Source organism: Trichomycterus rosablanca, chromosome 21 (assembly GCF_030014385.1).
Source record: "Trichomycterus rosablanca isolate fTriRos1 chromosome 21, fTriRos1.hap1, whole genome shotgun sequence".
Classification (NCBI taxonomy): domain Eukaryota; kingdom Metazoa; phylum Chordata; class Actinopteri; order Siluriformes; family Trichomycteridae; genus Trichomycterus; species Trichomycterus rosablanca.
In genome coordinates, this window is record NC_086008.1 from 9351971 (window position 1) to 9377253 (window position 25283).

Below are 25283 nucleotides of genomic sequence, written 5' to 3' on the forward strand. Positions count from 1 at the left end.
GATAAATATATCATTGTTTACGCTTTATCCTGGTAAGGGTCGCGGTGGGCGCAATGCAGAAACACGCCCCGTCTAATTCATCCATATATATATATATATATATATATATATATATATATATATATATATATATATATATATATAATATTTATTATATATATATATTTAATTAATTTAGCTAAATCAAGACATACACTAGACATACATTAGACATGAACACGGTCTTAGTCCAGTCCAGAGCATCAATAAAAAAATACTCATTCACTCACACCTAGTGATACTTTAAAGCAGCCAAATCCACCTTCTGCACGTTTTTGGAAGGTGAAAGAAAACCATATTATTAAAAGGAAAATAGTGTACTTGTAGTAAAATGTAAGAATTATTAGTTTAGTAAAATACTTATTTAGTAAAATTATTATTTAGTAGTATTATTAAAAATTGCACTTAATAATGCATTTGTTTTTACTAATTAATATTGTTTTATTATTAAACGAATTATAACGTATTATTTTTAATATTATTATTATAAGTAGTAGTAGCACTAGTGGTACTAGTATTAACTACTTAAAAGTAGTGACTGTTATTAACCAACACGTGTATTTCAGTATTAAAATTAGTATTAAATTAATTAATAATTCTAACAATAACAATTTTAAGTTCTGCTGGCGTGCTCCAGGCTACACTTACAAATACTTCCTCATCCCCTATACAAGTGCACTAAATGAGATATGATACAATCGACTTTGTGCCACGTCTAGTGCACTTAATCACTAGTAGGGACCTATTTAGAACACGGCTTTTGTTAAGACCTGCCTATTCGCCGTTGCCATGGTGACAACAACGAACGGCTTTGATGCTAGGCTAACTGGGTTAGCGAGTTTATGTGCTAGGTAAGTTAATGTGTTAGCTATGTAGCACCAAACAAAGCGGAAAACTGGGGCTATTATATCAGTGTTAGTTAACTAACTAGTTATTTTAAGGAAATTGTAAACAGAACAAATACAGAATGCTATCCGAGCTAACAAATGAATTTAGTAAGTGTGGGACGGACACCTGTTCATATGCGGGTCCTATTTTGGTTGGTTTGAACGGTGAAACCGCTCAGGCTGGTTCTCCAGGTAAAGTCCTTGTTTATTATATTAATTTACTGTAATTGTTAGTATTTAGTAATGTAGCTAACTTTTATATCTATATAAACGTTTATATCTTTGAAATTAGTAAAACTTTTGGTCAGCTCTTTAGGTTCTTACTAGCCAGTAATGTGAAGCTGTATTTCAGGTTGTGTTGAGGATGACATATCAACTAAACACAGCATCAATCTGGAACTGCTCAGGTATGAAACACAGATTTGTTAGTATTGCCTTAAAGTGCAATTAAATGTTCTTATTAAATACATTTTCTGCTTTATCTATACATAAAATAAATTGTAAAAAGGATAAACTTAGATTTAAATAGTTTGGGTTATTGTTAAATAGTTTAAAGACAATCTTAGTGGAAAATCTATGTATAAATATATAAATGTCTTTGTGAAATTACAGTAAGGGAGCACAAGTATTCAACCACTTTGGTTATTAAATATACAGTGCCTTGCAAAAGTATTCAGCCCCCTTGAACTTTTCAACCTTTTGCCACATTTCAGGCTTTAAACATAATGATATGAAATTGTAATTTTTTGTGAAGAATCAACAACAAGTGGGACACAATCGTGAAGTGGAACGAAATTTATTGGATATTTTAAACTTTTTTTAGAAATAAAAAACTGAAAAGTGGGGCGTGCAATATTATTCAGCCCCCTTGCGTTAATACTTTGTAGCGCCACCTTTTGCTGCGATTACAGCTGCAAGTCGCTTGGGGTATGTCTCTATCAGTTTTGCACATCGAGAGACAGAAATTTTTGCCCATTCTTCCTTGCAAAACAGCTCGAGCTCAGTGAGGTTGGATGGAGAGCGTTTGTGAACAGCAGTTTTCAGCTCTTTCCACAGATTCTCGATGGGATTCAGGTCTGGACTTTGACTTGGCCATTCTAACACCTGGATACGTTTATTTGTGAACCATTCCATTGTAGATTTTGCTTTATGTTTTGGATCATTGTCTTGTTGGAAGATAAATCTCCGTTCCAGTCTCAGGTCTTTTGCAGACTGCAACAGGTTTTCTTCCAGAATGGTCCTGTATTTGGCTCCATCCATCTTCCCATCAATTTTAACCATCTTCCCTGTCCCTGCTGAAGAAAAGCAGGCCCAAACCATGATGCTGCCACCACCATGTTTGACAGTGGGGATGGTGTGTTCAGGGTGATGAGCTGTGTTGCTTTTACGCCAAACATAACATTTTGCATTGTGGCCAAAAAGTTCGATTTTGGTTTCATCTGACCAGAGCACCTTCTTCCACATGTTTGGTGTGTCTCCCAGGTGACTTTTTATAGATATCTTTGAGAAATGGCTTTCTTCTTGCCACTCTTCCATAAAGGCCAGATTTGTGCAGTGTACGACTGATTGTGTCCTATGGACAGAGTCTCCCACCTCAGCTGTAGATCTCTGCAGTTCATTCAGAGTGATCATGGGCCTCTTGGCTGCATCTCTGATCAGTCTTCTCCTTGTTTGAGCTGAAAGTTTAGAGGGACGGCCGGGTCTTGGTAGATTTGCAGTGGTCTGATACTCCTTCCATTTCAATATGATCGCTTGCACAGTGCTCCTTGAGATGTTTAAAGCTTGGGAAATCTTTTTGTATCCAAATCCGGCTTTAAACTTCTCCACAACAGTATCTCGGACCTGCCTGGTGTGTTCCTTGGTCTTCATGATGCTCTCTGCGCTTTAAACAGAACTCTGAGACAGAGCAGGTGCATTTATACGGAGACTTGATTACACACAGGTGGATTCTATTTATCACCATCAGTCATTTAGGTCAACATTGGATCATTCAGAGATCCTCACTGAACTTCTGGAGTGAGTTTGCTGCACTGAAAGTAAAGGGGCTGAATAATATTGCACGCCCCACTTTTTAGTTTTTTTATTTCTAAAAAAAGTTTAAAATATCCAATAAATTTCGTTCCACTTCACGATTGTGTCCCACTTGTTGTTGATTCTTCACAAAAAATTACAATTTCATATCGTTATGTTTGAAGCCTTAAATGTGCCAAAAGGTTGAAAAGTTCAAGGGGGCTGAATACTTTTGCAAGGCACTGTATATCTAGTGCATACATTATATTGTCAAAAGTATTTACTCACCCATCCAAATCATTGAATTCAGGTGTTCAAATCACTTCCATGGCCACAGCTGTATAAAACCAAGCACCTAGGCATGCAAACTGCTTCTACAAACATTTGTGAAAGAATGGATCTTAGGAGCTCAGTGAATTCCAGTGTGGTACCGTGATATGATGCCACCTGTGAAACAATTCCAGTCGTGAAATTTCCTCGCTACTAAATATTCCACAGTCAACTGTCAGTGGTATTATAACAAAGTGGAGGCGATTGGGAACGACAGCAACTCAGCCCTAAGTGTTGGGCCACGTAAAATGACAAAGCGGGGTCAGCGGATGCTGAGGTGCATAGTGCGCAGCGAGACTGCGAGCCAGGCCTTCTCGTCCAACATCAGTGTCTGACCTCACAAATGCGCTTCTGGAGGAATGGTCAAAAATTCCCATAAACACACTCCTAAACCTTGTGGAAAGCCTTCGCAGAAGAAGTGAAGCTGTTATAGCTGCAAAGGGTGGGCCGACATCATATTAAATCCTATGGATTAAGAATGGGATGTCACTCAAGTTCATATGCGTGTGAAGGCAGACGAGCCAATACTTTTGGTGATATAGTGTATATCCGCTTTAATTCCACACACAATTTTTTTTCATTATATACCCTGAGGGAGGCATGGTGGCTAAGTGGGTAGCACTGTCGCCTCACAGTAGGAAGGTCGTGGGTTCGATCCCCAGGTGGGCGGTCCAGGTCCTTTCTGTGTGGAGTTTGCATGTTCTCCCCGTGTCCTCGTGGGTTTCCTCTGGGTGCTCCGGTTTCCTCCCACAGTCCAAAGACATGCAAGTGAGATGAATTGGAGATACTAAATTGTCCATGACTGTGTTCAATATAACCTTGTGAACTGATAAACCTGGTGTAATGGGTAACTACCGTTCCTGTCATGAATGTAACCAAAGTGTAAAAACATGATATTAAAATCCCAATAAACAAACAAACAATGTACCCTGAACTTTACAGCACAGAGATGCATGTCTAAAATTTGCACACAAGCAAATACATTCAACTGTTAAAGTAAAATTATTCGGCAATAACTTAGCTTGTCATGTTTGGAGAAGAAAAAAATATGGTCTCAGGAACACCATACAACCATGGGTAAGTTTCCCCTGAATCACTGGGCACAATGCAATAACACCTCAGACAGGACGACAATTAATTGTAAAAGTTGTAAAACAGCACAAAAGTACAGCTGCAAAGTTTACCTTTATTTGAGGCCTGTCTTTGGAAACATTTTATCAGAAGCCAGTGCAATGCAAGTATAAATGCTGGAGCGCTAAGCAATATAAACAAAGTAATACATCTAGTAAACTAGAGTAAGGTAATGTTTACTATGGAAGCACTTCTGTAAGTCGCTCTGGATAAGAGCCTCTGCTAAATGCCTAAAATGTAAATGTAATATTCTTTATCTGGTGAAAATCATTGGATCCAACGATTGATTTGTTTTGGCTTGTAGACTGTCAAATAATAAACCTTTTTAAGACTAGAAAATTTTGTTCTTGAGGAATGTGCCAACATCCCAACACAAATCATCCAGCTCTTGTATGAGAGCATTCCAAAAGGATTAAAGTTGTTCTAGAAACAAAGGCAGGCTTTACTTTTTATTAGCCTCCTGGTAATATTGATAGTAAATATTGACCCATGTGTAATTGCCAGGATGTATGTGAGTCCAGCTATTGTCTTTCTAGCAACTGAATGCCTGCAGGTCATAAGACTAAGTATTGTGAGCGCTGACAGGCACTCTTTGGTGATAGTGACTTGTAATATTTCACTTTTACAAAGCAACAGAATTTCTTTACTTTAAATAAGACCCTTGATTGGATGAATATGGTTACTTTAAGTACTTTAAATATGGTTAATTGTTTAGTAGCAAAGCTAATAGCATCATCTACACCTTGCATTCCACAGCATGGAACTGAAAAGACAAACCAAGGAAACTCAGAAACTCCAAGATGAAGTTGAACAAGCCACCAGACACACTTTGGAGAGAATGGGCTGTATATTCAATAATGAAGAATCATCAGAAAACCAAATCCCTGCAAAACGTGAGGCTATTATTATTTCAGCTGTGATATTTGTGGCTATAATTGTTACTGTTGTACCTATAGAAATATTATTATATTATATAGACAAACCTCTGCTTTTTCTTGTAGCTCCAGCATCAGAGGGCTCCTCAGAATATGGCATTTACAGTCAGCAGTCATTCATGCATTCCATCAAGAATAATGTGGATGTTCCTATAGCAAGGTGTCTGAGTTTACCTGGAAGATATGTTCTCGAGCAAACAATAAAAGACTATTCTCATCAGATCTCATCAGACCTCCAACCACAGCTCAGAGAGGTAGGTAGCCAGGATAGTTATACTTTGTTTAAGCAGGCAAATTTAGTCTTATTTAATCTAGTTTGAAGCAAAGACATCTAATAAGACATGTAGGGGAGGAAGGTATTAAGTATGTAGACATCTGACCTTAGTCTTGTTAAACATCTTAATCAAAAATTATGTGCATTGATATGACATTGCACACATTTTGCGGCTGTAGGGAGGTTTGTGAGGTTAGGCCCTAACGTTAGACAAGAAGAACTGACTCACAGCCAGTGTTCCAATTTATTTCAAAGGGCTTTAGTGGGGTTGAGGTCAGGGATCTGTGTTGGTGTGCTAGGCAGCTAGAGTTCCTCCACATCAAACACATCCATAAACACATATTAGATCATACTTTGTACAAAACAGGAAAGGGCATTTCCCAAATTGTTGCCACAAAGTTGGAAGCGTAATTGATTTTATGCAACTGTTGTCAATGGATTTGGCTAAAATGAATGAACTTAAAAATTAGGACAGATCAGTTGGGGGGTGCTTGTGGTGTCTGTACGGACACGATTGGCTAATGTCCAGGATGGGGTGCGATGGCTGAAACAGTGAGCTTGTCAGTAAGCTTTCAGTGCCAGTCCCAAGCCCAGATAAAAATAGAACGGTTGAATCGGCATTGGCAACTTGCGTAAAAACTTGCCAAGTTATGCGGACCAGATCTGCTCTGGCTACTCTTAAATACGGCAGCAGCTGAAAGGAAAAAAATGGCCTAAACTAAAATACGAGATCAGTAAAGCTGATTAAAGCCTTTCTTGCATTTTCATATTCATATTTTATTCTTGATATGCATGAACCTGACAGATAATGAAATACAGTAATACAGTGTTGTGTGTGTTTTATCTCTGGTTATATTTCAGAAATACGAGCTGCAGGATCAGCAGAAGTTTCACTTCCGTCAGTCTGATATTAAATTCGAGACTAAATTGCAGGAGAAACGGATTGAAAAAGATACACTGGCAGACTTAAGGTAACAAATCTAAGATTAATAAAATCTTGTAATAAAAGACATCATATCCAATACTTGTACATGTTGCAATTCCTTTGTAGAATGACAGAATCTCAACAGCATTGTGAGCGTCTGCCAGAGCTGCACCTGCTTAAGCTAAGAGAACGGCAAAAACAGGCAGAAGCTGCTGACAGAGTGCTGACATTCAACTGCAAGTCAGAGATGATGGAGCAAACCCTGCAAGGCGTCTTTACCAAGCTTTTAGATTATGAGAAGCGCAGTGGAAAGAACAGTTATCTTTGCAGTGATGGCACCTCCATCCCTGGTTGTCTTGCACTGGGTACTGCCGTGGAGAAAGCTCTACAGGATCTGGAGAGAGAGAATCACAGCCTAAAGGAGAGACTGCAACTGGTCTGTTGATTATTTTATGTTCATGAATACAAAGGGATGCTAGCTGCACAAATTTTAAAAGATGATATTTTGATAGTTTGTCAGAACAGTTATGTTAGGCGCTCTGGCGGCACTAGCACACAAGCACTGAGAGATGGAGTTTGAACATCAGCTGTGCTGTCGCCCTGGCCAGGCATCCAACAGGCACTCCCTGTGCCTGAGGGAGAGTGGTTGATGGGATTTTAAAATGTTCATAAACAACTTGTACAAAGCATGTACTAAGCGTTAATAGATTGTGCAAACACTTCTCTTAACATTCTGAAGTGTCATGGTGTACTTTGGGAACCAGCTTTAAAATAATTTATGCAAATTATGTATAACATGGTTGTATAGGTGGTAAAGTAGGTACTGACTAGCACCAGGGTTCTGGATATTTGTGGATTTCCTTATAGTCTTCAGGATTTCTTAAATAATCTGAGTTTCTTTCCTCCCACTCCCTAAAAACATTTAGGCAATTGGTTGGCTACTCTAAATTGTCTCCTGGTATTAGTAAGTAAATAAGTAACTGTTGACCTGAGAAGAATTCATGCCCCTGGTGTATTTCTACCTTGCAGAGTGCAGACCTACTGACCTGAATGAAACGATTAGTGAAAGTGAATAAATAAACCTTTACAGATGGGTTGTGGTTTATTTTCTTGCATTGCTTTTGACAGGAAAATGAGAAGTTTAAGGATCTAGAGAAACAGAAAAAAGGCAGAACAGACTCTCTGCTAAAGGAGCAAAGAGAGAGGTATGCCTTTTTACATCTCACCAGGCTTTTATGAACGTACTGACACTTTCTTTCTAAACAGGAACTAAGGAACGGTTATAATTACATTAATTAGTGGTTAATGTGGTTTAATTAGTAATAATTTCGCATCAATATGCAAGCATTCCTATATAAAGTCAAACTAAAAATTTGGAGCCACATAATGGGTGGTTTGTTCAGGGTGAGACTCTGCAGTCGTGCTCTGGTTGTGTGGACCCCTGTGAATTCCCCAAATAAGGGAATCTTGGCAACTGTTTTTCTGATAGAGGGGGTTATGTTTGCTTTGGATTATAAATTAGAACACCGAGGGCTCTGCCAAGTAGCCACTCTTGGGCCTCTAATCAAGGCCCTTAACCCTTTTTATTCCAGGGGTGCCAAATAATGACCTTAATAATGTGTATTTTACACATTTATCTGTATTAACTACTGTACATTAAACGCATCATTCATTCCTTCGTTTCAGAATGGAGCAGCTTATTACCAGTCATGACCAGCAGGCGGCGGTGTTGACTGAGAAACTGATGAGCTCTCGGTCTAAATCCGATCGACTTCAACTCCAGGTGGAAGCACTACAGTGAGTCTCGCTGACCTGCCACGTTCAAGCAAATCTAAAAGCTTACAGCTGATATTTTGCGTGGAATTTACTCTTAGTATTTGTTGACTTAGCATTAAAGCTGCTAGACTAAAGAAACAAAGTTTAGACTCTTTTTATGGATTTTACGGATTAGACATTTTTTTTAACGGATTAATTGCATTTGGGGTCATTTTTGTCCAAACTTTAGCCTCCCTGTTGACCCTGTTTTTTGCATTTTTCCAAGATTTTCTCTCAATCTAGTTGTGTCCAATTTCCTGATTGCATTTCACTTCTACTTTTTTACACTCTCTACTTTGGTTAACCTCCACTCCTGACAGGAGAGCCGTGACTAACACACGCCCCCTCCGACACATGTGCAGTACCTGAATGCATCTTTTCACCTGCATGAGGCAAGTTCATATGTATCTCAGTCTTGCACACGGAGAGTCTCCATCGTTCCCTGTCTCTCTGCAGGCGCCTTTGAACAGCCAGCAGAGGTCATAATTGTATAAGTTATGAGGAATCTCCTCCGGCATCCAACCCAATGGACGAGCCAATCATTGTCCGTGTAGGCGCCCAGCCTGCCGGTAGCAGAGCTGAGATTCGAACTCACAAATTGTTTAAGACTGGTGTTTTACTGCTCCACCACCTGAGCACCCAATGTGTTCTTTATAGAGCTGTTAGAGTATATAGTATAACTGAAATGATTGTATTGCATTCTATTTGTAAATAGAAGGAATTGAAAATGTAATTGCAGCATAAAATAATTAAATATGTAAACTCAATATGCAAATGCAGACATGCCACTAGCAGTTTACTAGTTTGAATGCATTTCCAGTATCTTCTGATGATGAGACATAGTGTAGATGTGATGCTGCCGATAGTGCACAGGTCTTCCAGTGAACCCAGGATTGTATGAAAGTATGGCCTGTAACACCTTCTATTATATTCATACAACAGGACATTTTCAAAACTGAAAATTCTATTTATTTAAGGAGAAGGTCATGCTGCACCTAAATCACTCAGTGACTCACCCTCTGAATCTAATAACTGGTTGTGCCACAGACAAATGTGGGAAAATGCAAATACATTACAAAACAATAACATCTCTTTACACTGTCATACTGTCTACAAAAGACTTGTTTGTATCATTAATGGACTGATCTCTGTTTTGTATTCATGCAAGAAAACAGATAGAAAATCAAGCCCTCCTGTACCAATCCGAGATGAGTCATCTGGAGTCTACTGTCTCCAAACTGCACTCTGACCTGCTAGAGAAACAGCAAACTTACGAGGCCAAGGTAACATACGCATATGCTAAAGCAATAAGCCACGAGAGGCCGTGCATTACTGTGATTTTAGCACGGGGATGACGTTTTTGGCACGACGCGAAGCGGAGTGCCTAAAACTTCTTTCCCCGTGCTAAAATCGTAACAGTAACGCACGGTCTCGAGTGGCTTATTGCTTTTATAAAACGGCGGTCAACATAAAATATAATAAATACAACAATGTTTAATTCATAAATGTATTTATTGTGTATAAACTTACAATAAAGCATTCTTCCGCGATGCAAAATAGTTCGATTAACAGTGTTGCTAGGCAACATGAGGGCGAAAATAACATTAATTTTTTCTATTCAGTGGCGTATTAATATGGAATGATGTGAGGTGGTCATAGGTGTGAGTTTATCGGGGATTTTACAACGGCTTCGAACGCGGCTCAGCCAATCAGATTTTAGGACCGGAACTATCCGTTTTATAAAAAGGCATTTTTTACACACCCCAGACCCGTCACTACGTGACCAAGGTTTTAGAGGCTAATCAAGTTCACTGTAAAAGTGAACTTCTGAGAAACGTGTGCTGGTGGGGTTAACAGGCTTCATATGCTTGCTGAAAGAATAAGCATCTTGAGGCTATCAAGTACACGGAGTTCTAGGAAAGGGAGTGAAGTTCTAGTTTTTTGATTAGGTGAGTGTTCTGTAGGAGGCACTGACTCAAGCTGATTCACGGAACAGGCCCAGAGAGAGAAAGGTATCTTTCACCACAGCAAGCTGAGGAACCGGAAGCTCAGATTTGCAGACTTTGATAACATTTATTTGACTCATTTTGCTGGGAAATCGAAGTTGAATCAGTATGAAATGTAAGGTTTAATGCCTGTGTTTACTTATTTGCACTATGCTGGTTGTGTAAGGCCCTTGGAAAGCATAATAACATAAGGTTTGTTACTATGTATTATTTTAATGTGGTTATTCTTGGCCTAATTCACAAGGGCCTGGCAATCAGGGCCTCCTCATGAACCAGAATTGTCACTGACCCTATCAGAGAGTAGCAGCTTTATTTTTTACATGATCAGTTTGGCGATAGTGTTAAACAAACGAGCAAGTAATCCAGTGCATCCAGTGCGGTCCTACAAAGCTGCGGTTTATGGCAGGGCTGCTTTTTGTCATCTGTTTATGAGCCAAATACATGGCTTGGTTCAAGGAGCACTAAAACCCTATTAACCCCTATAAATCCCCTATTTCCTACAGCTTTGTGGATTTAAGGTTTGAGAAGGTGAAAAGATTACTTCAACCCACCGTGTCTGCTGCAAACTGTACAGTATAATGGGGAATCCATAATGGTTTGGGCAGCCCTTTTTTATTAATCCTTAAGACCACATACCGCTTTGCATAACAGCTCATATACAGTGAGTTTTACATTAGTTTTTACAGGAGCAGGTGCACCCTGTGGTTCAAAACCTTTTAACAATGTGGCCATGTTTCAAGATTATAATACTTCATTCAGGGGAAGTCAAATTTACTATCCCATGTGTCTGGGACAAGCTAACTCTGTATCTTGGCTATCTGTCATTGTTCTTAATGCATCATATTAGCAGCCTGCTGGGCAATGCCAAATAAAACCAAAACCCAGGTACACAATCTGTTTCTCAAAGGGGCCTGGTCTAATTAATACGCTCACTTCTACTGCTAAAATTATTTAAAATGTATTTTGATAAACACCAGGGTGCAGTCAGGATGCTGTTCTGAAGCTCAGACAGAAGATCTCTACATTCTACATCAATAAAGACATTAAGAGTTAATTGTCTTGCAGAATGGTTCAATATACTTGTAGTGGCCAAGCACAGTGTATAATTCTATTGCCTGGTGGGCTAGTTCATGGATTTTGGATTTGTCCACCCCCAAAATGTGTACATTGACCAGTGTTTGTCAAATCACTGACCACTACAGACCCACAATTTACCTGACTCCAGCTGAACTTGAATTTCTCACAGCTAAATGATTTGCCTGGTTAATTAGACTAAAATTTGGAGAAAAGCACGTCTTTGGAGGCATGCTAATACTTGAGAGTCTTGTCATTTTATTTCAAACACCTGTATAAACTTATATTCACAGTAAAATATCTAGCTGGAACAACAGCATAGATTGATTGCAAAAAATCTGCCAGCATGGGTTTTTTTGATAATTGGATACAGTTTTGCTTAGGGGCTTAAAATTACATTTAAAATATATTTAACAAATGTCCATAATTTTACATGTGATCATATTTATGATCATATTTGCTCCCCACTGACCTGGGAAATCACATGTACTCTGGTCATCTGTATCTCTATAAACTTTGGTTACTCATGAAAGACTTTTTTGATTAGAGTTGGCGTGTTTCCCCAGGATATAAGTGAGTGTAAGTTGATTTGTGATGAATTGAGAAATTTGTTCAGAATGTGTTCCTGCCCTGTGCCAGGAATTGTTTGGAAAGACTTTGGGAGCACTGTGACCCCAATCAGGTTAAAGTCATTTCTAAATAAACAATGAAAATTATATCTGATTAGAGCGCCAATGATAAGGTTGCCAGATTTCACTCATGCTCATCCTTATTTTTAATTTATGTTTAAAAAAATCCTTATTTTTAATGTATGTTTAAACAAAATGTGTTGGCTAAACAGGGATTTTTTTACTCTGTACGATGATGCATTTATTTGAATAGACTGTGAAAATTAGGCAATCCACAACACTGTTAACAGACATTTTGGCTTGCTTTGCCCTAAGATGGAGCTTTGTCAGCCTGCAGACCAGAGTCTTACCATCCAAAACCTGAGACAGGAGCTGGAGCATTGCAGCCAAGATGTCCAGCAGCTTAGAAGCCTTGTTCAGTCTCTGGAAGAGCAATGCCGGAGACACATGAACATGCAGGTTAGAAGACAAAAAAACTAGATATTCCTGTGTGCCATCAGCAGTCTTACAGTAATGATTTAAGGTGGTCTTTTTATATAAGATATTGTAAAACTAAAATGATGCTTTAATCACACGGGACATGTTTTCATGTTTTTAAGTGAATCAGCTTTGTGCTTTTTAGCTTGGTGGAAGAACACAAAATTGTAACATGCAGGAGGTTTATTGGTTTTTCTCTTTGCACTTGATTGATGCCAAGTCAAACAAAACATGTCAAAGCTTCTATTTTGATAAATGCAAAGTATTCTTAATAGATAAATTTCTACTAATTAGCATAAAACTGCATAAAATCAAACCTATAGCAGAAGAACATTTGTATTAAAGAGCTTAATAATGTTCACTGTTACATTATCACTGTATACCATCTCTCCAACAAGTCCATTCATGACATTTCTGCCCAGCTAGACCTGCCTTGGTCAACTGTAAGTGCTCTTATTGTGAGTCACACAGGCTTAATAACCGGACTGCCAAATGCTAAGGCAGAAATAGATAAAATCAGCGCTCACTAACAGGTACCTGACTGCCTCTGAAAGCAGTGTCACCTTAAGTCCTGATGTTAAAAGCTTCAAGGATTGGGTATCAATGAACAAGTAGCCACACACATGCCAACTGTCTTGCACAGAGCCCTGTCCTCTTCTTGTGGCAGAGTGGACGCTTTTCTATGTATTCATGTTCAAAAATCTACTGGGAGTCCTTCCCAAAAGAGTTTTATCAGCAAATTAAACCAATTCCAAATCAGTGTCTATATTTTTTTTAATGTGATTATTTATTTTCATTCATTGATCCCTGTCCTGACATTCCAAACCAGCTTTACAGCATTAGTAACTGTAATCGTCTTAGCAGCTTACTGTATAAAACCAATTAAAACAAAATCATGTTTTGACTTGCATCAGTACTACCAGGGCAGATGTATTGAAAAAATTTTTATTCATATAAATGACATGACGAGGGTGGCATGGTGGCTCAGTAGGGAGCACTGTCGTCTCACAGCAAAAAAAATTCTGGGTTTGGTTCCCAGTTGGAGTGATCTGGGTTCTTTCTGTGTGGAGTTTGCATGTTCTCCCTGTGTCTGTGTGGGTTTCCTACGGGAGCTCCGGTTTCCTCCCACAGTCCAAAGACATGCAAGTGAGGTTCAAATACAAAATTGTCCATTACTGTGTTTGTAAAAGACGTAAAGTGATGGATTACCTGTCCTGTCATGAATGTAACCAAAGTGTGTAAAAAAAATGACTTTAATAATAAAATGACATGTCCACTAACATTTGTGCATGTGTTTGTAATTTAGGATCAGAGTGACAGGAAGGCCAAGCAGCTGCAGGCTCTGTTACAACAGCGGGACACTGAGCTGCAGCTGAAACAGCAGGAGGTGCAGCAGACCCGAGCTCTGTTAGAGAACGCACAGGCGCAGGTACAGGCTTTGCTGGCCGAAGCCGAGGTGATGAAGCTGAAGCTAAAAGATTGGGAAAGCAGTGCTGGGATGCTCAGGAGGCCTCTGGTGGCACTGCAGCAGGAAAGGAGTAACCTCAGCAAGCAGCTCGAGCAACTCCAACTGGACAACCAGCAGCTGAGGGTAAGGCTACAGATATCTGCTGCTAATAGTTCAGGCGCCTGCTAAGTTTAGCACTGGATCTTTTATTTTAATACGTACACAAGCATTGTGCAAACTGGATACATAACTAACTACACATTTCTTTCTCAAAAAACTGTTAATATTATTTGATGCTATTTCCACAGTTAATATAGTGGTATTGCAAATGTCATACCTCCATCAATAGATAAGTAAACACGGCTTTCAGAAATTAGCGAATGTATTAAAAACCAGTAAAGAAAATACACTTGTAGGGGTGGGATTAATAATTAAGAAGGTCTTCAGTTAACATCTCATATCAGGAATTGTAGTTTATTTTATTAAGAATCTACCATTTTTTTGATTAGTATACTGATGGCAACTCAACACTTCATGAAGTGAGCTTTTTTTGAGGCTTCAAGTGCTCATCACACGCCCCTAGTGGTAAAACAATATCAGCCTGTATAGAACAGTGAAGTAATTTAGATGGCAGAACTTTGTATGTTAAGTTAGGTCTAACATTCTAGCACACAACTACAGAGTGTTCGAACTTCGAAGTTTGATCAGATTGAAAGTTGTGGAAGGAACAGCTGGTTCACAGTTGGGAATTGGAAATGACTAGATTGGGAAATAAAAGGGGAAAACTTCATGTGCCTTTTTTACTCAACACATGCTTTTTGGCTCATTAACTTATTATTATTATTTATTAAGATTTTAATGATTTACATTCATGACAGAACAGGTAGTTACTCGTTACTTTCATAAGTTCAAGTCTTTAATGTCAAACACAGTCAGTCATGGACAATTTTGTATCTCCAATTCACCTCACTTGCACATCTTTGGAATGTGGGAGAAAACCGGAGGTCCTGGAGGAAACTCCACACAAAAAGGACCCGGACCACTCCACCTGGGAATCGAACCCAGGACTAACAGTGTGAAGTCAACAATGCTGTGAGGCGACAGTGCTACCCACAGAGCCACTGTGCCCCCCGCTCATTAACTTAAATAAGGGGTCATAGACTTCACACTGTTAGTTAGATGTGATTGTGGTACTGATTTAAATGGGTACTGCCAATATTTTAGAAAAACAAAATGAATACATTTTGCATAACTTTAGGTATTGGTATGTCTGTGCTGAAACATCAGATATTCTGTATGCAGTAGCGGTGGCACCTTTCCTCTGCTTCAGATTTTGTTTTTGATTCTGTTGTAAATTGATTGATTGTTTCAGCCGTGAATTAGCTAGGGCCTTACTTATAACCAGAAAACTAAAGAATTCATCTTTTATATTGTTGATTTTTGTTCATCCTGTGTTGTCTTTTTGCTCAGACTGCCCTACAGCAGGCTGAAGTGAGGCTAAGTTCTTTGGAGCATGAAAAGCACCAGCAGCAGATAATTCTGTCAGAAAGAACTTGTAGCCTCCACCAGTTAACCATGGAGAAACAGCAGATGATTACAAAGCTGGAGATGCAGCACCAAAAGCTAGTTCAGATCAAAGGTAAACACAAATGCAGCTGATTTAGCGAGTGAGACTTATCAAGGTTAAAACACTCACAGTTCTGAATTTGACAGTCAAACCGTTAGGCCATTTGTTGTCACATATAACATGAAAACAATTTCTATAGTGGTTTGCAATGCAAATAAAGCACTGTGCTTGTGTTGTTTTCCTCATTAGAAGAGCAGGAGGTTTTACAAGAACAGCACAGCAGAAAAGCTGAGGAGCTGGAAGAGCAGAACGGAAAGCTCGAAGCCCAGCTTAATTACACTCAGGATGAGTTGGAGCATGCAAGGAGCAACCTCAGAGCACTCGGGGGTGCTGATGGACATGGTATACACACACGATTAATAATGATTTGTCTTTTTCATAATTCATTCAGTCCTACATTGCTTGCTATTTACTGGCGTCACTTCATTCTGAGGATGCTTTTGGCCTCTACTTGGGGCGGCATGGTGGCTCGGTGGGTAGCACTGTAACTCCACAGCAAGAAGGTCCTGGGTTTGACTCCCAGATGGAGCGGTCTGAATCCTTTCTGTGTGGGTTTCCTCTGGGAGCTCCGGTTTCCTTCCACAATCCAAAGATGTGCAAGTGAGGTGAACTGGAGATACAAAATTGTCCATGACTGTGTTTGACATTAAAAACTAACTAATGAATGTTCTGTAATGAGTAACTACCATTTCTGTCATGAATGTAACCAAAGTGTGTAAAACATGACGCTAAAATCCTAATAAAATAAATACATCAACAATACATTTTGGGTGACTTGAACAATACCTCTTTATCTGTGCTGCCCCTCTTTGTTCTGAGCAGCTGAGCTCATACATGCACTCAATCACCTTACAGAATCGGTTTCTAATTGTGGGTTTTCAAAGTCCTGGGAAAGGATGTAAAGGAAGTGTTAATGTATACAAAATTAGGTTTCCATCTCCAGTAGGAACCCTGCCCATTCTCAAAGGTGGAGGATGTTATTATTATAAACGAGGATTTTTTTTGTTGTTGGAATGTCATGTACAATGTTCCTTGAGTGAAAGGAGACCTGGGTCAGTTTATAATAATAGGTGGAAGACCTCACACTTTGAGCCTGGGGTTTAATTTAGTAGTATCTTCATGCTTGTGGGCTTCCATTCATTACTTTTCATGTCAGGATAATAGCAGGAAAGCTGCACACTGAGCTGCTCATTCTGGAGCATCTTGGTGCTTTGGCTTCCTCCCATTATACCCGTGTGTATATTACAATCATGTGAAATCCGATGCTCCTTTTCAGTGATTCGTTCATTTGTTGCGCGTCATGATGGTACGATATAGCATGGTAAAATATTGAGTTACTTTAATCTATTACAGAGATTATTTGCTAGCTCAATAGAATTCTGATTTCTATGTGTGTATTTGTTTGCGAAACGAGCGAGAACAATGTGGTCTCACATGATGTAAGTTTCAGTCTGTTGAACAGCTAGACAAAGTGTCCTTTTAAATGCTGGCAGGATCTTAACAATGTAGCTTCTAACTTACATTTGTTCAGGTCATGAGAACTGATTCGAACTGTTATACCAGTTATGCCAAACACACAATTTCACAGTTAAATTGGTCCATAATAACAAATAAAAATAAATTAAAATAAATAATATGTGTATTCTGACCCGCTTGGTAACTTGAAAACGTCTTCATGCGGTTCTTACATATTCGGTAAAACTTGGAATGGAATATTATTTTTGATTATTAATTACATTGAAAAAATATGAATTTATCTATTTATTATTATTTTACCCAATGAAGTAAAACACTTTTAATTTTATTTAATTGTTTATTCTCAATATTTTGTGCAACTGGTTATTATAAAGTAAACACTGAACCTGACATTCTGACATTAATATGCTCATATACGGAAGTCTAAAAAGATTAGCATTCATCCTTTATGAAGAATTTGTGGCTCTATGTCAATAGTGCTTACAATTCAAAGTGTATTTGAAAGTAAAAATTTATATTAAATGGTTAACATTCACTAAACTAAAGTATGTGGAATTCTGACCAGGAGCTTGTTGGATAACCATTCTAAAACCATAAACATTAATACAGAGTTTGTCTCCTCACTCTCTCTTTTTGCGGCTATTCACAAGTTTGTGTGGTGTCTGTGGGTACTTTTTAAAGTTCCTCCAGACCACACTTTTCAAACACTGTCTTTATAGAATTCGCTTTGTGCACAGGGGCACAGTCAGCCTGCTAATATAGTTGTTAATAATGTGTGTGACTAAACACCTGAACTCAGCAATTTGAAGGGTTTGTCTGTCTAGTTTTGCCCATATATGTTATTTTATATGGCTAATTATTCTGAGGATATGTAGTTGCACTGAGCACTGAACTTGCAGTCCTGGATTTTTTATTTGTGGATTCTGGGGTCATAAAAAGCCCTGGATTTAGAATAGCCTGACATGTATAAACTATACCTTAGTAACACTGTAATAGTGCTGGTGTGTATATAAGATACAGGACAGGACTTTATCATATTGTTCAACAGCATACTTCAAATATTTAGAACATTTGTAGATTTAATTCTAACTAGTTTGTGCTGCTTGCATTCCAGGTCTGAGGATAGCTTTGGGTATGCAGAAGCAAATCACTGCAAAGCGTGAACAGGTCGACCTTCTCCAGAGTCGTGTACAGATGCTGGAGGAGACCACAGAGAAGCTTTTACAGGTACAGCTCCTTACCTACATTACATGCTCTCACATAGTTCTTTTTTCATAGCACGCTTTGGTTTTGTAATCTCTTTTGATTGAGTGTATCATCATAAGTAATATAATACATAGTTCATTAAACACTTGAGTTTAAGAAATGAGGACATTAGGGATAGATGGCTTGATCAGCTATAGATTGGAATCGGATCATTTCTGCTGTTAATGTCACTGGAGATCAGCCAAAGCCTCGGTTATCTGACGTTTATCTGACTGAATTATCTTGTGCTGTTTTGTTATGTGCTGAACTGTGACCAAATATCAATACAGGATGAACGACAACAGCAGATCATGTTTTTCCCTCTGCAACTTTAGTATCTAGATGTTAGCTATTTTACAAGGGAGTCTGTCATGTTTACATTTGTGAGCTGTAAAGATTGAGGTTGGAGAAGAAGGAAGGTGAACATGTTTTTTAGTCACATAGTTTGATTTCGTTGTATTAACAATTCTCATTTTTACTTTTAAGATATTTCCACCTTATCTGTAACACTAAAAACAATAGTGGCGTAAAACACTAGACCATTATCAGACCAGCCTGGACCAGCTTTCAGCCTTTGTCAGCCTCATTTATCTTGTTTTATTGTTTGTGTTTTGTGTGTTTTGTTCTGAGTAAATGTGAACAACAATTGTGTCAGCGAATACTAAATTATTCACGGTATAAAACATTTAAGTGGATGGAATGAGAAAATAGGGCTAGTCTGACCTCACAGATCAGTTCAGTTCTAAATGATTACCTACTGTTTTCCATCAAGGATAAATGAGCTAATTTTGAATAATTAAATGCGCCCATCCTGATTTTCAGCCCAGACCTTTATATTTTAAGTGGGATGTAAGGATGAGCTTGGGGTTAAATATGCAGAACATTGTTTCCAGAGACGTGACTAGATGGTGCAGACAATGGCCTTGAAACAGTAGTTTGGGGCAACATCCTTCCTTTAACAGAAGTTATCATAAAAAGTAGTAAACACTGCTGTTGGTGAATTTGGTTTGACCCTTAGGAAAAGCGCTACCAGGCGATGCAGAGCAAGCGTCAAGCACAGGAGCTGCTTATTGAGAGAAAACAGAGGAGAAAGCTGGAGAGTGAACTGGCTGCTAAGAGCAACAATGAAAAAGTCCTTAGGAGTGAAGTAGGGAGACTGGATTCAGTCCTGCATAAGGTTCCTTTAGATTTTCTAGAGCTGTCTTCAATGTACTGTATTACAATCCATAAGACTAAATCTGTAGATTCTAAACGCTGTTATATCTCTCTAGATGTCTGACAGTTTTGCAGAGTGCCAAGAGTTCATTCAGACGCAGGAGCAAGACATCATGAGGCTGAAACTACAGCATGCTTTAGAACTGAAGGTATGCTCTCTACTGAGAATAACATCCAGCTGTTTCAACATTAAAGGAAGGGATAAAAGCAATCGTTCAACTGTGTTTCTGAGTTCACAAATACAATATTGCTTTGTGCCTTGAGTAGGAGGGACAAAGCTTACAAGCCACAAGGGCCAAAACGAATGAGCAAGGAAAGAAGTTGCATGATAAAACCAGCATTCACAGATCACCCATCAACAGTCCTTCACTACTAGCACCAGTCGCTGTCTTTCACACCAACTCTTCCAGCCAACCAGAGGTATTAAACAGCAAAAACTGACCAATAGTCTTTATGGAATCGAATGAAATGTCCTTATTTGTCATATATACATATACAGGTGTATAGTACGCATATCCCAGCTTGCTTGGAAGCTGGGGTCACAGTGCAGGGTCAGCCATTGCACGTCGCCCCTGTAGCAGACAGGGTTAAGGGCCTTGCTCAAGGATCCACCAGTGACTAGAGCTGGGATTCAACCTTTAGATTGATAGCCCAAAACTCTACCCACTAAGCTACCACTGTCCCATGTTTATCTTTTTTTATCTTATATTTTATTTTCATCAACTGCTTTATTCTGGTCAGGGTCAGGGCTTTGGCCAGTCCCCCTCCATCACAGCTAATGCCGCTGCACCAGAGCACCCAAGGGTGCATTCACAAGGACGTTTTTGGCATGTCAATAATGCATTAATGCTATTCATTTGAATAAAAATGTCATTAGATTTGGTAAGGAGACGGACATACCAGCATAGTAACCATGAGTAAAAAAAATTATACTTACTGTTAATAAATATAGAGTTGCATCATTTTATGCATTTTATGCATTTTACCCCCTTTTTCTCCCAAATTAGCATAGCCAGTCCGCTGCTGGAGACCCCAACAGTGTCCAAGGAAGGTGTAGATTCACCTGACACACTCCCTCTAATGTGTGTACAGTCCACCAATCCCTTTCTATTCTCCCATACTTCGGTGGATTTGCGCATGAGGTCGACTTCGTGTACGGAGAGCCACACCCCGATCTCTGCGCTCCTCTACTTACTGTACAAGCACCCTGGGCAACCATGGTCCTTACACAGCATTAATAACCCCACCCCTTAGTCTGGTCTTTTCCCACCCAGCAGACTGGAGGGCATTTAGCCAATTATGCCTGCTAGAAGGTGCTTAGGCAACCAGTAGCAAAGTCAAGATTCGAACCCGGGAGCTAAGAATCTCGAACCTGGTTAAATATAATTATGCATCTGAACTGATGATATACAGGAAAGCCAGTAGTTTATAAGCATCCCTGCCTGCGTCTCACTAGAACACTATTACTGTCTCAATTTTACCTAACACTGACTTCATACACAGTATATTTATTACATTGGTTCTGCACTGACGTGGGGAAAAATCAGCACATAAACACCACTAGTGCACATCTATTTGTTTTTTTGATGGATGTCTAAAATGTTCTTGTGAACACAGCCCAGCAGTCTGTGCCCTTCATGCCCACTTATACGTCAACTAGATTGTAAATTGTGGCTGTCATATAGTGTAACCTTGGCTGAAAAGATGTCTAGAGTTTTTTCTCTTCTGTACAGGAAAGCACATTTATCTCCTAGAAGCACTACACAGAATTTAATACGGAAGACGGTTTAAGCTTTAACTTTTGCCATGTATGTTCTCTTTTGTTGTGTGTCTAGTTGAACATAAGTAGTCAGAAGTGTAGCCCCACTCTGGTGATGTGGAGCCATGTTAATGAGCTGCACAGTGTGACAGAGGGCGAGCAAAGCCCTCACACTCTTCCTAGTTCCAAAGAGGCACAGGACACCAACAGAGACAAAAGGTAAAATGTTCAGTGGATGAGTGTCTTTAAAGTAAAGAAAACAACCATAGAAAGGGACGAGAAAAAGACAATCTGTTGTTGGAAATGTCCAAAGGCAAATTAGAAAATGAATGAACAACAGTACAATCAGAAGCAGTTTTAGATGAGGGTGGTGGGCGGTAAAAGAAACAGTATTTTCTTTACCAGTGATTTGGGTGGCATGTTAAATACCAAAAAAGCCAAATGGTGCAATTAGCATTTCTAGTAAGGTGAGTTTGCCAGTGTCAGTGCCAGAATGTCCTCAGATTTGTGACTAGCAAGGCCCAGCACTCTTACTTCCTGAAGGAAAATGTTCCACACTGTAAGCCCGGATAAGTTCAATGTACTTAAAAAATTTGAGGAAACCGGTTGCCTTAAAAAAGTTAAGTAATGTATAATGAAAACTTGAGTTAGCATAACTTAAAACATTAAGTTATTACACCTAAAAGGCAAGTTGATTAAACTTTCTTTTTTTTGTTATACCAACTGCTTTTCCCAATAATTCTACTTAATATCTTGAGCTCAATGGAAAAAACTATTGATTTTTTCTTAGTTTTCATGTTAATTACATTTTAAATATGAATTACAAATGTTTATAGAGAAACAGACACAATTATAAAATTATTTTTCTTTATTTCACTTCAGAAGTATTTACTTAAAATACAACATGTCAAGAAAACATCTTTAAAACTGTACAAACTGTATATAAAGTTCTGATGAAACACAAACAGCTCCTCACAGTAACCATGAACCTGTAAAACAACAAAAAGAAACAGAAGTATTAAAATCAACATTAATAGCATTAATTTAAGGATTAAAATAAAGCAAGCCAGCAAACTCTTTGCTTCGTATGAAGGCTAGCATGCTAACATGCTAGCATGTAGCCTAAATACGGCAAATAAAGCAGCGCTGTTTGATTATTTATTTAGTGTCAACATTAAGATCATTTATTTTAAACAAAATTGTTAAGTAAAGTACAACACTTACCAAAATTAGACGGAAGATGAAAAAGCCCCATCAGACTGGTGTACATGAATAGCATAATGAGGAAGAAAATGTTTGTCCATTTAGTTTAACAAAGGTTCCACTTCACAAAACACATTTCAGGAAGACAAGTTTACTTTTGCAAAAAGCCTTCAATGAAAAGTAAAAAGTAATTTGCAACAACAGGTTTCAAAAGTTAAAACAAATGGCTGCCTGATTCACCAACAGCAAGCTGAAAAAAGGCGACTTACATGTAAATGGGGGCGTTTTTCTGTTTTATTACCTTAACTTAACTTTTTTAAGTTAATCTGATAGAAAAGTAATTTTTTTTGTTTAGTAAACTTAAATCTTTTAGCACATTTAAATGTGTACTCAAATTAGTACAATTTACTCTGCATTTTATAGTAGAGCAAAAAAACTTAAATAATTTATGTATGTTGTACTAAAAATGTTTGATTAAATATAAAGTCCGGGCTTACAGTGGTAGGAACATTCAACCCTACTGAATATGAAGGGGTGACTAATATGCTTATGTTTGCCCTATGATAAAAAATGTCATGGCTGTAAGTTAGAGAGAGTAAAACTGGCCGTAGGGAGTCAGCGACACTAGCAAATATCATGCACTTATAAGCTTGTATATATATATACCAGGACAGTTAGTGCTCTCCACCAAGTGTGTTCAGCTGCCTTGTTACTTTTTTTGGAAACCAATATAATATTTTTTTCCTTATCTTTTTAAGATAAATTCGAATTCTTGTTTATCAGATATTTTATTGTTTGCAATTATGTTCATTGACTAACTGCTGATGCAGGTATGACGTGAACAATCATGAAAACCATTTAGAAGATATCAAACTTAATACTGTGTAGAATTACAGTTATAGGTCTTTCTCCATGTACTGATGTATTACTGCACTTTTGCTGAAAGCTTGTTCGTAATAGGATGTATGTGATCACTTTTCTGTATTGCACAAAATCTCTTGCGGTTTACTCTTTTTTTCCTATGTGCATGTTTTAAACTGCAATCGATGCGTGTTTGACTTGTCTTGCATGTGTGACTGTAATGCAGTGACCAAGACCGTTTTCGAGCCACTGACATTAAAAAACAGGATGTGAATCCAGCGTTTTCAGCTAATAGTAAGTCACATTTGTTTTAATGAAAAAATTTATTACCTAACCCATATTACAACCCAAAGGGTGTGTAATATAGAATTACTACATTTTGTTCTTTTTTCTTGCAGTGTTTATCTACTGTGTTTTTCTTTCTTTAGATGAAGAGATGGGACAGAGTTCAGACCAGACTTGTAATAAATCTTGTGTACCGGTGTGCCGAAAATCTCCAGTACACTCCCTCCTGACCTCTGACTTTCCCAGTAATAACCACTGTAGCCTGACATTCCAAAGCTCAACAACTGAACCCTGCATAATCATGTAAGTTATAAAATGCCCCTAAAATCAGAGCATTCCTAATCCATCTCTAGGACGGTTTATACAAATGATATTTTTGATTAAAATTAATCTGATATAATGTAGAAGTAACTTTTTTCCAAGTTCTTCCAACAACAGCTAAATTATTTAGATATTTTATTGCAAGAGGATTCACATCTAAAGCCAAATAAATAAAAAGTACAAGTTTTTACTAAAAAGGTCATGACACTTCCAGAAATGTAGGCATTTTTGACACAACATTTTAAAGCTAGCCTGAAAAGTAAGCCATGCACTATCATTACCTTCACAAAAACATACTTCATGGTTGCAATGGGACAGGGTGCCAATCCATTACATAACTTTGGCCATCTTCCCCTTCTCAGAGATAGCCAATGATGTCTGTATGGATGCCCGGGAGGCTCATAGTGAGCTAGCTTATTAGATCGCTGTGCCAACCAAGTGCACAAAATCATACCTAAAGAATTAATTTAAACACGAGCAACAGTGTGTTTTAATGAATGCAGATAAATATATATACCTTTAAGAAGAAAAAAAAACATTCGACTAGCCCATCAAATGCCCTTGGATTTCTATTATAAGGTTATTTTTTAGTTCATTCACTGTACAGGGTAAATGGTTTCAGTAATGCTTCTTGGTCATTGATTAATGTTTACTAAGAACTGGGCTTTGCTGTGGAGGTTTTATTTTCCTAAGAACTGACAGTAACTGTTTTGACATTTTTATGTTGGATTTGTATAAACATTCTTGCTAATCTATGTATTCTTTATTAAAACAGCTGCACATAAGCAAAAAAAAAACTATCAGGGCAGACGTTCAAAAAACTGCAGAACAAGCTGGACAGCCTTCAAAGCACAGTGGAGGATCTTCAAATGAAGAATGAGGGTACAAGTACAGCTGGGAGTACAAAGAGTTTTTCTTCTGGTACATAAAAAAAATATTTCCACACTTCAGCAGGACAGTTTCACAGAAGTTTTAAAGAATTTAATGATCAAAAGCCAAGAAATGAGCATAAATTCTAGTCAAAGACAAAAGAGAAGCTGGGAAATGTACCAAAAGGAAGAAAATGGAAGACCTACAGGCACCAAGTGGCAGATAACAGACAAGGAACTTACAAACTGAATAGTGACTGAAAGTTCACTATATTCAAACATACAGTATGTAGACACTATTTATGATTCAGTAGATTCAGTTACAGCCGTTGCTAACAGGTGTGTAAAATCAAGCATACAGCCATGCAATTTACATAGACAAACAAAGGGAAAATAGTGGGTGGTACTTTAGAGCTTTGGCAGGATTATTGTGAATGGAAACA

The 25283-nt window shown here is 38.2% G+C and overlaps 1 protein-coding gene across 1 annotated transcript; it reads left to right on the top strand.

Annotated features, from left to right (window-relative positions):
• Positions 1-904: 904 nt before the first annotated feature.
• Positions 905-24873, top strand: LOC134335338 (coiled-coil domain-containing protein 158-like). Its single transcript, XM_063017860.1, has 21 exons — positions 905-1118; positions 1279-1333; positions 5154-5290; positions 5399-5586; positions 6468-6577; positions 6658-6967; positions 7660-7736; positions 8218-8328; positions 9515-9629; positions 12371-12514; positions 13839-14123; positions 15450-15618; positions 15796-15948; positions 18197-18309; positions 19346-19504; positions 19599-19691; positions 19810-19962; positions 21378-21520; positions 23592-23659; positions 23794-23953; positions 24747-24873. Exons 1-21 carry the CDS (start codon positions 1007-1009, stop codon positions 24754-24756), a joined length of 2865 nt encoding a protein of 954 aa, XP_062873930.1. The 5' UTR covers positions 905-1006; the 3' UTR covers positions 24757-24873.
• Positions 24874-25283: the final 410 nt, after the last annotated feature.

Bases quoted from the DNA above. Each gene is read 5' to 3' on its own strand.
- LOC134335338 (XM_063017860.1), top strand. From the start codon at position 1,007: ATGCTATCCGAGCTAACAAATGAATTTAGTAAGTGTGGGACGGACACC. The intron at 5,291-5,398 runs GTGAGGCTATTA...TTTTTCTTGTAG, and splicing joins AAACCAAATCCCTGCAAAAC to CTCCAGCATCAGAGGGCTCC. The intron at 12,515-13,838 runs GTTAGAAGACAA...TTTGTAATTTAG, and splicing joins GGAGACACATGAACATGCAG to GATCAGAGTGACAGGAAGGC.